We start from the raw sequence: 12,470 nt of genomic DNA, 5'->3' as shown, positions 1-12,470 counted from the left end.
ATTGGCGTATCTCTTTTGGATAATTATTTCCCCTTGAAATCTCTTTTCTGAGGGGTATTGTGCAAGTGGCTGCTGTTCAAGTACACCCTACCGAAATGGGTGTCTCCCACGTTTACACTTTGGAGTTAAATGTAGTTTAACAAAGAACTGTACTTCGATCATAGGCGTATTATAATCTCCTCTAAAGCATAGTTAAGAGCATGATATGATAATATGTAGACGGTCGCGGCCTTTCTGGCAACCTAGCTGATACTCAGGCTTACACCTTCACCCACCATTCCCAGCTATATCCCAAACATGCCCACCGTGCCCCCATAAAACTCAGGGACGAAATGGCAAGCAGACCTCCAAGGAATGCCACCAAGTCAGATGGTCCAACCACCTGGAGGAGTTGTCCTCCCACCGGGATTCCAATCATGGCCCTTGCAAGCGACAATCAGCGAGAACGGTCTCATGTACAGGAAAGATTGGCGCTTACCCAAAGCTGCAAACGAAGTAGCAAGTTCCGAACCACTTTCCAAACTCTTCCGTCTTGCAAAGTTGTCCCAAACACACTGGAACAAGACTTAGGATACTCCCCGTGCCAAATCCAAGAAGGGCGACGAAGCAATAGAGAACACCTAGGTAATGTCCGAAAGGGTACCAGAGGACGAAAATAAAAACGGTGGTAATAGCCATCATTGTAGCGATAGTATTGAAGCGGCCGAAATGGTCAGACGCCAATCCTGAGAGCCATCGTCCCAATCCCGATCCCCTGGATAAGGATGAAATGTCAGTGATAAGACAGTGTATCCTTGGAGAGACTTTTACTCACGCATTGAGCACAGCCATCATATAGAAACCTGTTTCCGATGAAAAGCCTTGAGCGGTGGCATATGAAGGTACCAAGCCCAAGGAAGCAAAAAGAACGATTTCGCTGACTTGAGAGTCATTAGCCGTAATCCCACAAGTCAGTCATGGGAGCAGCTTACAGAAGACACCAGTGGTTGCCCAGAGAAACCTCGAATCTGTAAAGCAGTGCAGATCTATACTTCCCTTCCGCGCTTTTGTAGGAAGTCTTCCCTTGATGCAAAGATTGCCGACAGTCAGGAAGAAAACAAACATGAATCCTAGAATCCGCATCGACCAAGCCCAGCCAAGTCTTTGAAAGGTAGTCCTCAAGATAATGGGCCAGCAAATTCCCCCAAGACTAGATCCAGCCATGGCAATACCAGTCGCATTACCCCGCCGCCGATAGAACCAATGCGAGAGAACCGCCATCGTGGGCGTGCATATTAACGCGCTACCGGTTCCACCCAGTACACCCAAGCAGAGGATGAACTGGTAATAGCTATTGCATGATCCCAAAAGGAAAATGGAGAGAGCGTAGAGCACAGAGCCTATTAGCATGATCCAGCGCGGGCCATATCGATCGAACAATGGCCCGATTTGAACACCGAGGAAAAGATTCAGAAAAACGAGAAGGCCTGGAATCCACCCAATTGTACTTGACGGGTATGTCTTGAGTTGGTGGATTTCCCAATATGATTGTAGCACTCCGACGGAGCTGCACAGTCCGTACGTGCAGCTCAACATGCAGAATGCTCCGCCAACCACTCCCCAGGCTGCCAATCCGCCCTCGGGGTATTCATATGGAGCCTCCTCATTGCCCGTTTGACTGCCGTCTTCGCGTGCTGATGTCGAGAGCTCTATGTCCGCACGTAGGGTCGAGGATCTATTCCTTGACACATCTGTGTTCGAACATGCTTGAGATAGCATTTCTTGGAAATGCAATATAGGCCTGGCAATGAAATTGACCTCAGTTCATCAAGTAGAAGTGAAGGCCAAACAATTCGTTATTGCAGATCACCCTTTTGACACCAAGTTTCCCGACCGTGCGGTGAATATACCGGGGAACTTGACCGGTAACAAAAACGGCCACTCGGTCGAGACAAAGAATGAGATCTGATCGCACCAATGAGTCACAAGAAAGAAGTTCTGAACAGACAAGTCCTGCGTGATCGGATGAAAAGTATCTACAACAATTTTTTAGTCGAAGGTTAGCTCTAATCTTGTAACGGGTGACACCGCGGAAACACAATTTTACGCCTTAATCCCCGTTCCGCTATGTAGCCGACCCTGCTAATCACAGGGCGTGGGTATGTATGGGTTTGAATCGGCGACAACTTTGGTCCACTTATTTGTTCTGTGATTGGACCGTTTTCCCGAGATCGATCTGTATGGGTCTGCGGCGCTAATAGCGCATGTTGTACTACTATGTCAAGAAAAACGTTGGAGAGCTGCGATCGTTGCTTTAGTGTTGCGAGTGGATGGAAACGAGGGGTAGTTTGATGAATGCTGGTTACAAATTGAATTATAATTGTTATCGTATAAGTGACATGTTATCAGAAAGACGATCAGAAAGACTTTAATCATTCATCCACGTCGCGGGGGTCGTGCTCCTTCCAGTACCGTTCATACTCCTCCGGGGTTTGACCCGGTACGGTCTCATAGCGAGTGAGAGGTGCCAGAGGAATACCCAGCTGCTCATACTTGTCCAAGCGCTTCTTGGTGGTTTCCCGGCTCTTGTTGATGCTGTACACCTTGATACGGTGAGCCGAAGAAGTGACATGAAGACCCCAGTTCCAGGCTGCGCGAACATTGAGCGGCTGTGTGTTGAGCGAGTTGTCCCAGCATCGGCAGACAATCTCAATCCAGCCTTCCACATCACAGGGTAGATCGTACTCCCATGTTCGCCAGGTCCACTTGCCCTTCTTCGATAGGTTTTCGGGCGGCACTGAATACCACGTGAAGCCTCCATCGGCCGACAGCTCGACACGCTCGGGCCAGCGACCACCACCGGAATATGCCCATCCCTTGCAGCGAATTTTGCCCACGTGGACGATGGCTTGCTTGGTCCAGGGAGACATGATCGCTGAACTGACTGGCATCTCTTGGATTTGAATGCCATCGGTCGGGCGCTGGTTGTACTTGCCGACCTGCTGGTTGAAGTACAGATATTCTCTCGTCTGAACAGGTGCGCGCGAGGGGTTCTCAATGGCCTTGATGCGGTAGAGCCACTTGACGCTGCGAGCGCCAATGTACCCAAGGACCACAACTCGAAGCGGATACCCGTGAATCTTGGGCAACGGCTCGCCATTCATCTCCCAAGCCAGAATGACCTCGTTGGCTTTGACCTTGGACCAAGGAACACTGACAACATAGTTGCCAACTTCCAGGTCCTTGACGTATGTCTCAGCACCGTACAGTTCAAGGTGCTTGGCCGGCTTGATCAGACCTCCGCAGTCTTTGATCAGCTTCTTCAAGCTGATGCCGACATATCGAGCAGTGCCAATAGCGCCCTCGGCCCAAGGGGCCTGAGGGACCTCGTCGCCCTGTCCGCCATAAAGAGCAATCTGCTCAATACGACGGGTTCCTGAGCATTGCATGGTGACAGTCTTCTCCATACGAGGGAATCTGCTCTCATCCATGAGGTCATCCAAGGTGTATGTCTTCGGATGCGCGACCAGACCGTCCAGCGACAGTTCAAACTTGTCCTTTTCGATGTACGGAATACCACCATGGTTTCGTACGAAATGGAGTGGGTTGGGCGTGATTGCCTTGGAGGTAACCAGACGCTTGGGAGGTTCTCCGTTGTAGGGGAACTGAAGAAGGTGCAGCATATCGGGGTGCTTCTCGCGCAGGACCGTTCTCCAGGAGTCATCGGCAACGGTGGTCATTTCTCCACCAATAGCCGCATGCCAGGCCTTGAAGTCATCACCGGACAGCACGGGGTTGGTTGGTGGAATGGGCCCAAACATAAAGTCAGGGCAGGCCGGGAAGGTCTGAGAGGTCAGGAGCTTGTGGGCCTTGGCCTTCTTTTCGGGATAGTTTTCCCACTCGACATACCTATAAGTAGAAACAACAGTCTTTTAGTTTCAGGGCCATAAGAATAAAACTCTCCTGGGACGGAAGAAAATACCCTTTCCAACCAGGTCGCTCTCGGGCGAACAGTTTATCGCGATCGCCGACGGAACGAATCGCCTCTTCATCCTTCATCAACTTTGTCGGGTTGGGAGGATACAAGTTGATGGTATCGCTACCACTTTGATCGAGGATAGGCAGCTTGTGGCCCGCCATGCCCTGCTCGATTATCCACTCATCGGGCCGATTGGTGGTGTCCATCTCCATGCTGATCTCCATTGTGGATAAATAGTCAAAAGGTAAAGAGGAGTGGGTGAGGAGTGGGTAAAATTGAGGTGGAATGATTTTGGCAGGCTATTCAAATGGCACTTGGATCGATGGCAAGAAAAAAACAAGCGACGGTCGTCTGCTTCTTAAAGACCTTTTTTCTGAAGGACGATATGGTGGAAGTAGTCGGATGCGGGTGATCGTCCATGGCACATTCCTTCGAACCCCTCCCTTGTTTCCTGATATCGCCGTGTTCCTAGCGGAACTTTCTGCCGCGAGACTGTCAAATAGGAGCCGGATTTAGTCGATCTGGCAAATCAACCCAATGTTGATATGACCTCACGACTTTGCTGGGCCGATACGCCGAGTGGCGCCCGAGCGATTGAATTCGACGGGTCGCTTCTAAACTAAGGATAGACGGAGCTTAACAACCGAAACAAGTATTGGTCTTACGTCCTTCCTCGGAAGGCTTTGCGGAGGATACAGATCCAGCTATCCAGTATCATATTGGAGTCGATATCAGGTGTGTAGAGCGTTGTCCGGCAATCGATTCCGACGGAACGACCCACCGGATCGGTGGAGCCCCTTGTTTTGACAGCATACTTATTACTTCAAGCGGCGTGCTGCAACTCCAATGCGGAGAGCAATCGAACAATCGGACAAGAAGCAAAGTTTAAATGAACCACCTTCTGTGTCGATCAGGCGCGATTCCAGCTCCGACGCCGCTTCCAGTAACATGTCGGGGCCGTACTTGGAGGTTGGGCCATACTGGAATGTAGGGCGGGATCCCCCACATTACTCGATGTGGCAGACCAGCGTATACCCAGCGTAAGCTGGATATACTTGCATTCCATTGGCTGTTTAGTGATCCCCAATAAGGAAGATACGGCGGCATTGGACGGCCTTTCGCTCCAAGTTGGGTTAAACAGGAATGCACGTTGCGCTGACTTGCTTCCAGTGGGAACATTCCTGGACGTTTCGGTCGTTCAAGAAAACCAGCCCCTCCATGAGATGTAAGCTAGCCTTCCTTTGGTAGAAGATAGTATATGGCACACACACGTGGGAGACAAGAGGGCAAGCACGATGAAAATAGGATTCACTGAGATCTGGAAATCCGCGTTCGGGAGCTTTGTCAAACCAGCGGATACCCCCTTCGTCTCTTCGTCCTTTGGCAACTTTGGAACAAGCCCATGCGACTAATCATTAGTCCTCGGCTAATGGTCTTGAATATGCCCCCGCCATTCACAAACAAAAGAACAGGCCGAGAGATCACCGATCACCATTGGTGACAGCCGTACTCTCGTTCAAAGAGGGGTTGGGTACCCTGAATGAACTTAGCAGCTCTGAGGAAATTCTATCTTGCTCAGTCTTGCCAATCACCATTGCAGATAATCTGCAGCTAAACCCGAGTCTTGATGTCAAGAGTTCCACCTGGGTTGGTTGGGCCCGAGCGAGAGTGGGGCAAAACACAGCATTTAGCATAGCTGCCCCAGGGAAGCTTCGCACCCCGATCGAGTACTGTGGTTCCATGAACCCTTGGCAGTAAGCCACGTTAACTGACATTCAACTGACTCGTGTTCATGCCCAATAGAATTCAGGTGGTTCTGCTCATAGATGCAATCTAGATCTGCACCCTGGGAAATGTTCCCACGCGGTGCATGCAGAGGATTCGGCGCGCCTGAACCCTGTAAAGTCAAAAAGTCTCCGCGACAGCCTTAGCGAAACTTTCCTGCCCATACGACAACAATTGTCATACATTGTGGTTCCCCGCATCCCTCAATAAATTCCGTTGATTAGCCGTACTTATCTGACAAGGTATTGATTTTTTTCTTGTCATCACTAGCAAAAAATCTTCAACTTTGATCAGGTTCAACGCCATGACTGTTCTACCCGTGGCCCTCGCCCTACTGGCCCTATCTCTAGTGGATGTGGGCAATGCAGAGAGGGTTCTAGGTGCTTATATCTTCCAGCGTCATGGCGATCGCACAGCCAAAGCTCTGGCACCCACCGAGTTGACCGACCTGGGATATACTGAAGAGTACAAGAGCGGTAACTTTTTCAACAACCGATACATTTCCTCCAGCTCTGCGTATCAAATCGAGGGAATCAGCCCCAAGATAGTGAATCTGAACCAGATCGCTGCCAGTGCACCAGAAGACAATGTTATTCAAAACTCAGGCCAGGCATTCCTACAGGGTCTTTACCCGCCGGTTGGTTCAGCAGCAAACCAGACCCTTCGTAACGGATCAACCATCTACTCGCCCTTGAATGGCTACCAGTTAATTCCCATGGCCGAGGTGAACTCCGGTAGCGACTCTGAGGATAACACATGGCTTCAGAGTACATCCGCCTGCGCCAACGCTGAAGTGAGCAGCAACAACTATTTCTACTCGGCCGCGTACAAGGAGCTGTTATCGTCCACGAAAACCCTGTACCAGTCTCTCGCGCCGCTTGTTGGGTCGATCATGAAAGTAAGCCAGTTGAACTACAAAAACGCATACACTATTTGGGACCTTTTCAACGTGGCTTCGATTCACAACTCGACTGCAACGACTCTTCCATCAAATCAGGAGATGCAACAGTTGTTTGTCTTGGCAAACACCCACGAATACAACCTCGCTTACAGCAGCAACGACACAATGCGCGCTGTAGCAGGTATGACTCTCGCCGGTCAAATTGTCTCTGCTCTGAACAAGACGATCACGTCCGGCGGTGCATCCAAGCTGAACGTCCAGTTCGGTGCTTACTCGACTTTCCTTTCTTACTTCGGCTTGGCTGGACTCGCGGCTGAAAATGTCAACTTTACCGGCATGCCTAACTACGCTTCTTCAATGGCATGGGAGCTTGTGACAAATGCCACTGGCACGGGAATGCCTTCCCAGTCCGATCTCAGCGTGCGATTCGTGTTCCACAACGGAACGAGCATCGCTGGATCCACTCAACTGCAGACCTATCCCCTGTTCCGTCAGTCTGTGACTACGCTTCCTTGGACACAATTTGTCTCTAACATGAACAAATTCGCCATCACCACCCAGGAGCAGTGGTGTCATTCCTGTGGGAACACTACCGGTATCTGCAGCTCCAGCAGCTCTGCAGCGAGCACGCCTTCTTCTTCACCTTCGTCTTCCGGTGGACTGAGTCTTGGAGATGCAGGTGTCATCGGCGCGATGGTGACACTGGGTGTCCTCGCGGGTCTAACTGCCCTTATTATGCTTGTGTTTGGTCTGCGCCTTGTGCGGAAGAGTACGCTTGCTGCTTTCTCTAGGAGCTCTGAAACTCCGGTGACAGGACCAACAGTGAAAAGACCGTCTGCTTGATCGCTATCTTGAGTCATGACTTCCTCAGGGCGTGAGAATTTTGCTTAGTTACATGATCCGATGGATTCCAGTCTTACTTTTGATTCGACAAAGGCTAATAACATGCTAAGCTTCGATTATAATGTACAAACGTAATCTCAGGTACCAGGTATAAATAACCTCCTAAGTATGCACCTATACTGTAGTTCGTTTTCTCGTCTCTATATCAGCATCTACAACTAGGCTAGTCTTGGTCGAGGCCTTGCTGCTGCTGCAATTTTTGGAGCTCAATATTCTCCGCCATAGCCAAGCGATGTCAAAGGCTCGATGAAGCCAGGCTTGAAATCGATTTCTAAAGATCAGCGAGTGCAGAAGGTGGTAGTGCTCCAAAAACCCCTAGAACGCTTTGCTGCTGGGCTTCGTGGCACTCAGCGAAGTCGGCTGGAGGCCCCATTTCGGTATAATGTAAGTCATTAGTGGCCGGTCGCCCTTCGATGTTTATACCGGAATCGTACAAGCCTGTTTCCCACCTCGTTGTTGAGTCTATGGAGAGTGTATAAATAGATGCGATATTGGTGGGTGTTGATTGGAGGGCAGTTGGACAGTTGGCGATCAACGCAGCCTCGGCCCCTGATTTCGATCTGAGTAAACACTCTCCACAACTTGTCCTCCTCACGCGCCATGTCCTTGTAAAATGCCGTCCCTCCTCTCCTGGTTACGGCGAACCTATTCGCTCGACACCCTTGACACTCGCTTCACCACCTCCGCAACCACCCCTGCCAACGGCGACACGCGACCACCCTCCGCCAAAGATGCCCGCGCCAACGCCATTGCTCAGAATGCACCAGCATCACTCTGGGGCACGCCCGAGTTCTTCGTCTACTACCTCTTCTTCATCACACTCGTTCCTTTGATGTTCAAGACCGTCGTAGACGCCTCCAAGGGTGGGTAATCTCGGCTGAAGAGAGCGAAGGACAGACCTGGATACTGATCAAGGATCTGCAAACTACAGGCAATCACCCGGTCTACCCTACATACTCCCACCTTTTGTCGCCCGGATGGATTCCTGGACGTTTAGTCGTGAGTATCTGACTTCAATCTTCCGTCGAGAAGAGCCATTGGCTAAACCTCCCTCAACGAATAGGACAACTCCGACGCGCAATATGCCAGCTTTCGTGACAACGTTCCCTACCTCGTCCTCCTTCTGATCGCCCACCCGATTGCTCGTCGCATCTACCAAACCTACATGAGCCGTAGCGATACGGCATCGAAACCATCTAGAACTTCCGTTGCCGCCGCCGGAGACGCACAACTCGAGCAGCGGATGCGCTTCGATTTTGGATTTGGCCTGGTTTTCATCACGGCTCTCCATGGGGTTTCTGCCCTTAAGATCCTTGCGATCCTGTTCATTAACTACAAAATTGGCAAGAACATTCCTCGAAACTATGCGCCCGCCGTGACATGGACCTTCAACATCTTCATATTGTTCGCCAACGAACTACTCGGTGGATATCCGCTCGAACGAATTGCCATGTTCATCACATCAGGATCGGGAACATCGGATGAAAAGGGATCTCTGCTGGTTCAGTGTGCCCAGGCATTGGACAACTTTGGGGGAATCATGCCGCGATGGGAGGTTCTCTTCAAAATCACAGTCTTGCGGTTGATCAGCTTCAACATGGACTACTATTGGAGTGTTGACTATCCCTCGACGAGCCCGATTGAAGTATGTATTCGTATTCCGCATGACGCGCTGTTTTGGCTCGATTCTCAACTGACTAAAATTTATAAGAAGAAACAACTCGACCCCGCGGCCCTTTCTGAAAGAGATCGAGTCAAAATCCCCGCCGAACCTGCTGCGTTTAGCATGCGCAACTACATCGCCTACGTGCTCTATTCACCACTGTACTTGGCGGGTCCCATCATGACTTTCAACGACTACGTCTCGCAGCAGCGATACACTGCGCCCTCGGTGACGCGCACTCGCACAATGCTCTACGGAATCCGCTTCCTCCTCACCCTGCTCTGCATGGAGCTAATCCTCCACTACATCTACGCAGTAGCCATCTCCAAAGCTTCACCAGACTGGTCACTATTCACCCCAGGCCAGCTCAGCATGCTCGCCTTCTTCAACCTGCACATCATCTGGCTGAAGCTTCTCATACCCTGGCGATTCTTCCGCTTCTGGGCCCTTCTCGACGGAATCGACCCACCCGAGAACATGGTCCGCTGCATGTCTAACAACTACTCCGCCTTCGCTTTCTGGCGCGGCTGGCATCGCTCCTTCAACCGCTGGATCGTCCGGTACATCTACGTGCCACTGGGTGGAGGTGGACGACGTCCCGCCGGAGGAAAACCGGGGCCTGCACCGTCAGGCTTCTGGGTAAAGTTCCTGCAGATCCGCAATTTCTTGCTCGTCTTTACCTTTGTCGCGCTCTGGCATGATATCAACCTCCGTCTTCTCATGTGGGGCTGGCTCATCACCCTCTTCGTTCTCCCCGAGGTTCTAGGCGGCATGTTGTTCCCTGCACACCGCTGGCGCTCTCGACCGACTGCATATCGGGTTCTGAGTGGTATTGGGTCCGTGGGAAATGTGCTTATGATGATGATTGCGAATCTGGTTGGCTTCGCGCTCGGTCTGGACGGGCTTAAGGATCTCCTTGCAGGCTTGACGGGCTCGTACTCGGGAGTCGCATATATGATCTCGTGCTGCGTTGTGCTTTTCGTTGGCATCCAGGTCATGTTTGAGATTCGTGAGGATGAGCTGCGCATGGGCATCGACTTGAAATGTTGATTTCGATTTCCTATTGCCAGACCGGCAGAGGCCCATTGTGGTGTTGATATAGTTATCCAAACTCAAAAAATCATGAATAAAGTCTAATTCACACCTTGAATGTGAGGACGTGTATACTCCCTTGAAATCGTTCAGCTGGCACTCATCCGGCTTCTGAAGGGTTGGCATGCAGACGCTGATCAATTTCTGGATTTTGCGTTACACGGCCTAAGACACGTTCTTTGATTATTTCAATAGTAACTTAGCGTTTCTTGGCATAAGGGTTCGAGAAACAATGGAGGAGTTGTAGGTGGTGATACCGATGTCCGGAACTACCATACGTATAGTAATCTTGAGATCTTGAATCAGCTATTGTACAGATATGCCATTATAGTCATGCAGTCATAAGAAGAGAACGAGGCTGAAGTGCACCCGTCTCAGTAGTATACAAACTAGCGTTCCGTTTAGAAGAACGCTCCACACCGCGAGTCCTCATGGACCCGATAACATTCAAGTCCACATGTCCGCAGATGACAGCTCTTGCACCGAATCTTTCCCCAGTACCCACACATGCAGCAGAAAGCCCGCGGCGGCCGTGCCGATATGGGCGGCCCTGCACGCGACGCGTTATATGATAGGGGCGGTTCCGCGAGAAGCCGCTGCATGATCCGATCCGACGGCATGGTTGGTGCGTACGAGCGCAAGAGGGGGTCGTTATCGTTCTCGGTCTTGATCAGCTTCGGCTTCCGTTCAGAGGTCTCGTCTTCGGCCTCTGCATCCGTTGTCTCGGGTTGTGAAGGCGCAGGTGTGGGTGTCGAAGTCGCTGTCGCCGTGGGAGCAGTGCGCTTCTTCTTTGATGCAGGCGCAGACGGAACCGTCGCTGGTGTCGAGCTCCGTCTGGCTGCAATTGCAGCCCTGCTGGCCTTGGCTGCCGCAGCGGTCATAGTTCCCCCGCCCACCGTTGCACTAACACCACCTCCTCCAGCAGCGATCGCAGCTTCTTCATCGTCAAGGTGATTCCGGAACGTCTTTTGTGATTGTAGGATGCGGCGTACGTTGGAGGTTGTCTTTGCTCGCGTGCCGCGCGAACCGGCCTCCTTTGCTTGCTTCACGGGCACGGGAATCTGCACGTCACTCTGGTTCTCGCGATCCAGCTCCGCTAGGTGGCGGATGATGGCGTTCGCTCGTCGCGAAGAGATGTCGCCGCCTTTGCCGGCGTCGCGAATGCCGCGTTTCCGGCCGAGCGTCGGCGCCATTGCGGCTTTTGATGGGTCGAAGCCCCGGTCGGCCACGTAGGTCCAGCCGGGCTGGGCTGCTGCGCCGGAATGGGGGAGGAGTTCGACGCGGAACATGGCTGGTTTGGATGAGAAGGCGTGGTAGAGGAGGGAAATCAAAAGTTGTTGATAAGTGACGGTGTTTGTCATGTTTGCATATGGAGCTCCCAAGCTTGGCAGACTGGGGATCATGTAATCCCAGGAATGGGAAGTCTGAATATCAAAAGGGATTTGGATTTATGTTCGTAAGCTCGCATATTGCGTATTTAAATCCACTTTGTAAATCGCAGTAGTCAAATGGTCCCAATGTCAGACTGGTTCGCCAGCAGAAGAAAGTTCCCTAACACCTCCGATGAAAGAATAATAAGTACAACGATAGAACAACGGAAATGGCAAGGACAGCTATTTCTTCGACAAGTTGTTAACCTTGCTCTCGAGCTCGGTAATGTACGACTGGAGCTTCATAGTAGCAGATTGAAGGGCCTGTTCAAATGAACGATCTCTCCCCGGAAACTCCGGAGAAAGAACATCGAGCAGTTAGCTTCCAAGCAACATGGTGCAAGCCGCGGGGTGAAGAGAAGGCGTACTCCGATGTCATCAGACAGCATCTCATTGGCGACGCGGTAGTCACCGAGGATGTAATAGTAGACCGACGCGCCGGCAACAACGGCACCCGTCAGGAAACCGAAGACTCTGCAAATGGTTAGGGAATTCGCGTACAGACCGTATGGACGACAGAGGAGAACGCGAGAATAAGCAAAAAAGGTCCGATACATACCCTCCTCGAAAAGCCCCTACGGGCTTTCTGGCAGGCAGCGCAGCCTCCCAGCGGGGACGGGAGACCGAGAAGGGCCGGGCGAGGACGCGTCGTGGTAAAAACAGCTTTGGGCGTACGATCATGGTGACGCGGGACCTAGGATCATCAGCAAATAAATCGGCACTTCAAATAGAAACTGG

The 12,470-nt window shown here is 51.4% G+C and overlaps 6 protein-coding genes across 6 annotated transcripts; 2 read left to right on the top strand and 4 right to left on the bottom strand.

Annotated features, from left to right (window-relative positions):
• Positions 1 to 259: 259 nt before the first annotated feature.
• Positions 260 to 1,686, bottom strand: N7498_002435 (putative MFS monocarboxylate transporter; the record flags this gene model as incomplete). The annotated part of the gene is made up of 4 exons (XM_058449497.1): positions 260 to 422; positions 479 to 754; positions 815 to 920; positions 972 to 1,686. Coding segments are annotated over 4 exons (1,260 nt in total), but the record flags the coding sequence as incomplete, so codon positions are not given.
• Positions 1,687 to 2,411: 725 nt separating this feature from the next.
• N7498_002434 (sulfite oxidase) lies at positions 2,412 to 4,182 on the bottom strand (the record flags this gene model as incomplete). The annotated part of the gene is made up of 2 exons (XM_058449496.1): positions 2,412 to 3,888; positions 3,962 to 4,182. 2 exons carry the CDS (start codon positions 4,180 to 4,182, stop codon positions 2,412 to 2,414), a joined length of 1,698 nt encoding a protein of 565 aa, XP_058311840.1.
• Positions 4,183 to 6,047: 1,865 nt separating this feature from the next.
• N7498_002433 (uncharacterized protein) lies at positions 6,048 to 7,487 on the top strand (the record flags this gene model as incomplete). Its single annotated transcript, XM_058449495.1, has 1 exon — positions 6,048 to 7,487. The coding sequence occupies one exon, from the start codon at positions 6,048 to 6,050 to the stop codon at positions 7,485 to 7,487; it is 1,440 nt and encodes a 479-aa protein (XP_058311839.1).
• Positions 7,488 to 8,160: 673 nt separating this feature from the next.
• N7498_002432 (putative glycerol:H+ symporter (Gup1)) lies at positions 8,161 to 10,260 on the top strand (the record flags this gene model as incomplete). Its single annotated transcript, XM_058449494.1, has 4 exons — positions 8,161 to 8,410; positions 8,479 to 8,546; positions 8,611 to 9,192; positions 9,259 to 10,260. The coding sequence occupies 4 exons, from the start codon at positions 8,161 to 8,163 to the stop codon at positions 10,258 to 10,260; spliced, it is 1,902 nt and encodes a 633-aa protein (XP_058311838.1).
• Positions 10,261 to 10,703: 443 nt separating this feature from the next.
• N7498_002431 (putative HIT finger domain protein) lies at positions 10,704 to 11,591 on the bottom strand (the record flags this gene model as incomplete). The annotated part of the gene is made up of 1 exon (XM_058449493.1): positions 10,704 to 11,591. The coding sequence occupies one exon, from the start codon at positions 11,589 to 11,591 to the stop codon at positions 10,704 to 10,706; it is 888 nt and encodes a 295-aa protein (XP_058311837.1).
• Positions 11,592 to 11,915: 324 nt separating this feature from the next.
• Positions 11,916 to 12,413, bottom strand: N7498_002430 (uncharacterized protein; the record flags this gene model as incomplete). The annotated part of the gene is made up of 3 exons (XM_058449492.1): positions 11,916 to 11,996; positions 12,101 to 12,206; positions 12,292 to 12,413. 3 exons carry the CDS (start codon positions 12,411 to 12,413, stop codon positions 11,916 to 11,918), a joined length of 309 nt encoding a protein of 102 aa, XP_058311836.1.
• Between the last annotated feature and the right edge of the window lie 57 nt (positions 12,414 to 12,470).

The sequence above is a fragment of the Penicillium cinerascens genome, assembly GCF_028974065.1.
Source record: "Penicillium cinerascens strain IBT 15544 chromosome Unknown contig_1_segment0_segment0, whole genome shotgun sequence".
NCBI classification, from domain to species: domain Eukaryota; kingdom Fungi; phylum Ascomycota; class Eurotiomycetes; order Eurotiales; family Aspergillaceae; genus Penicillium; species Penicillium cinerascens.
This window is presented reverse-complemented; position numbering and strand designations above follow the sequence as displayed.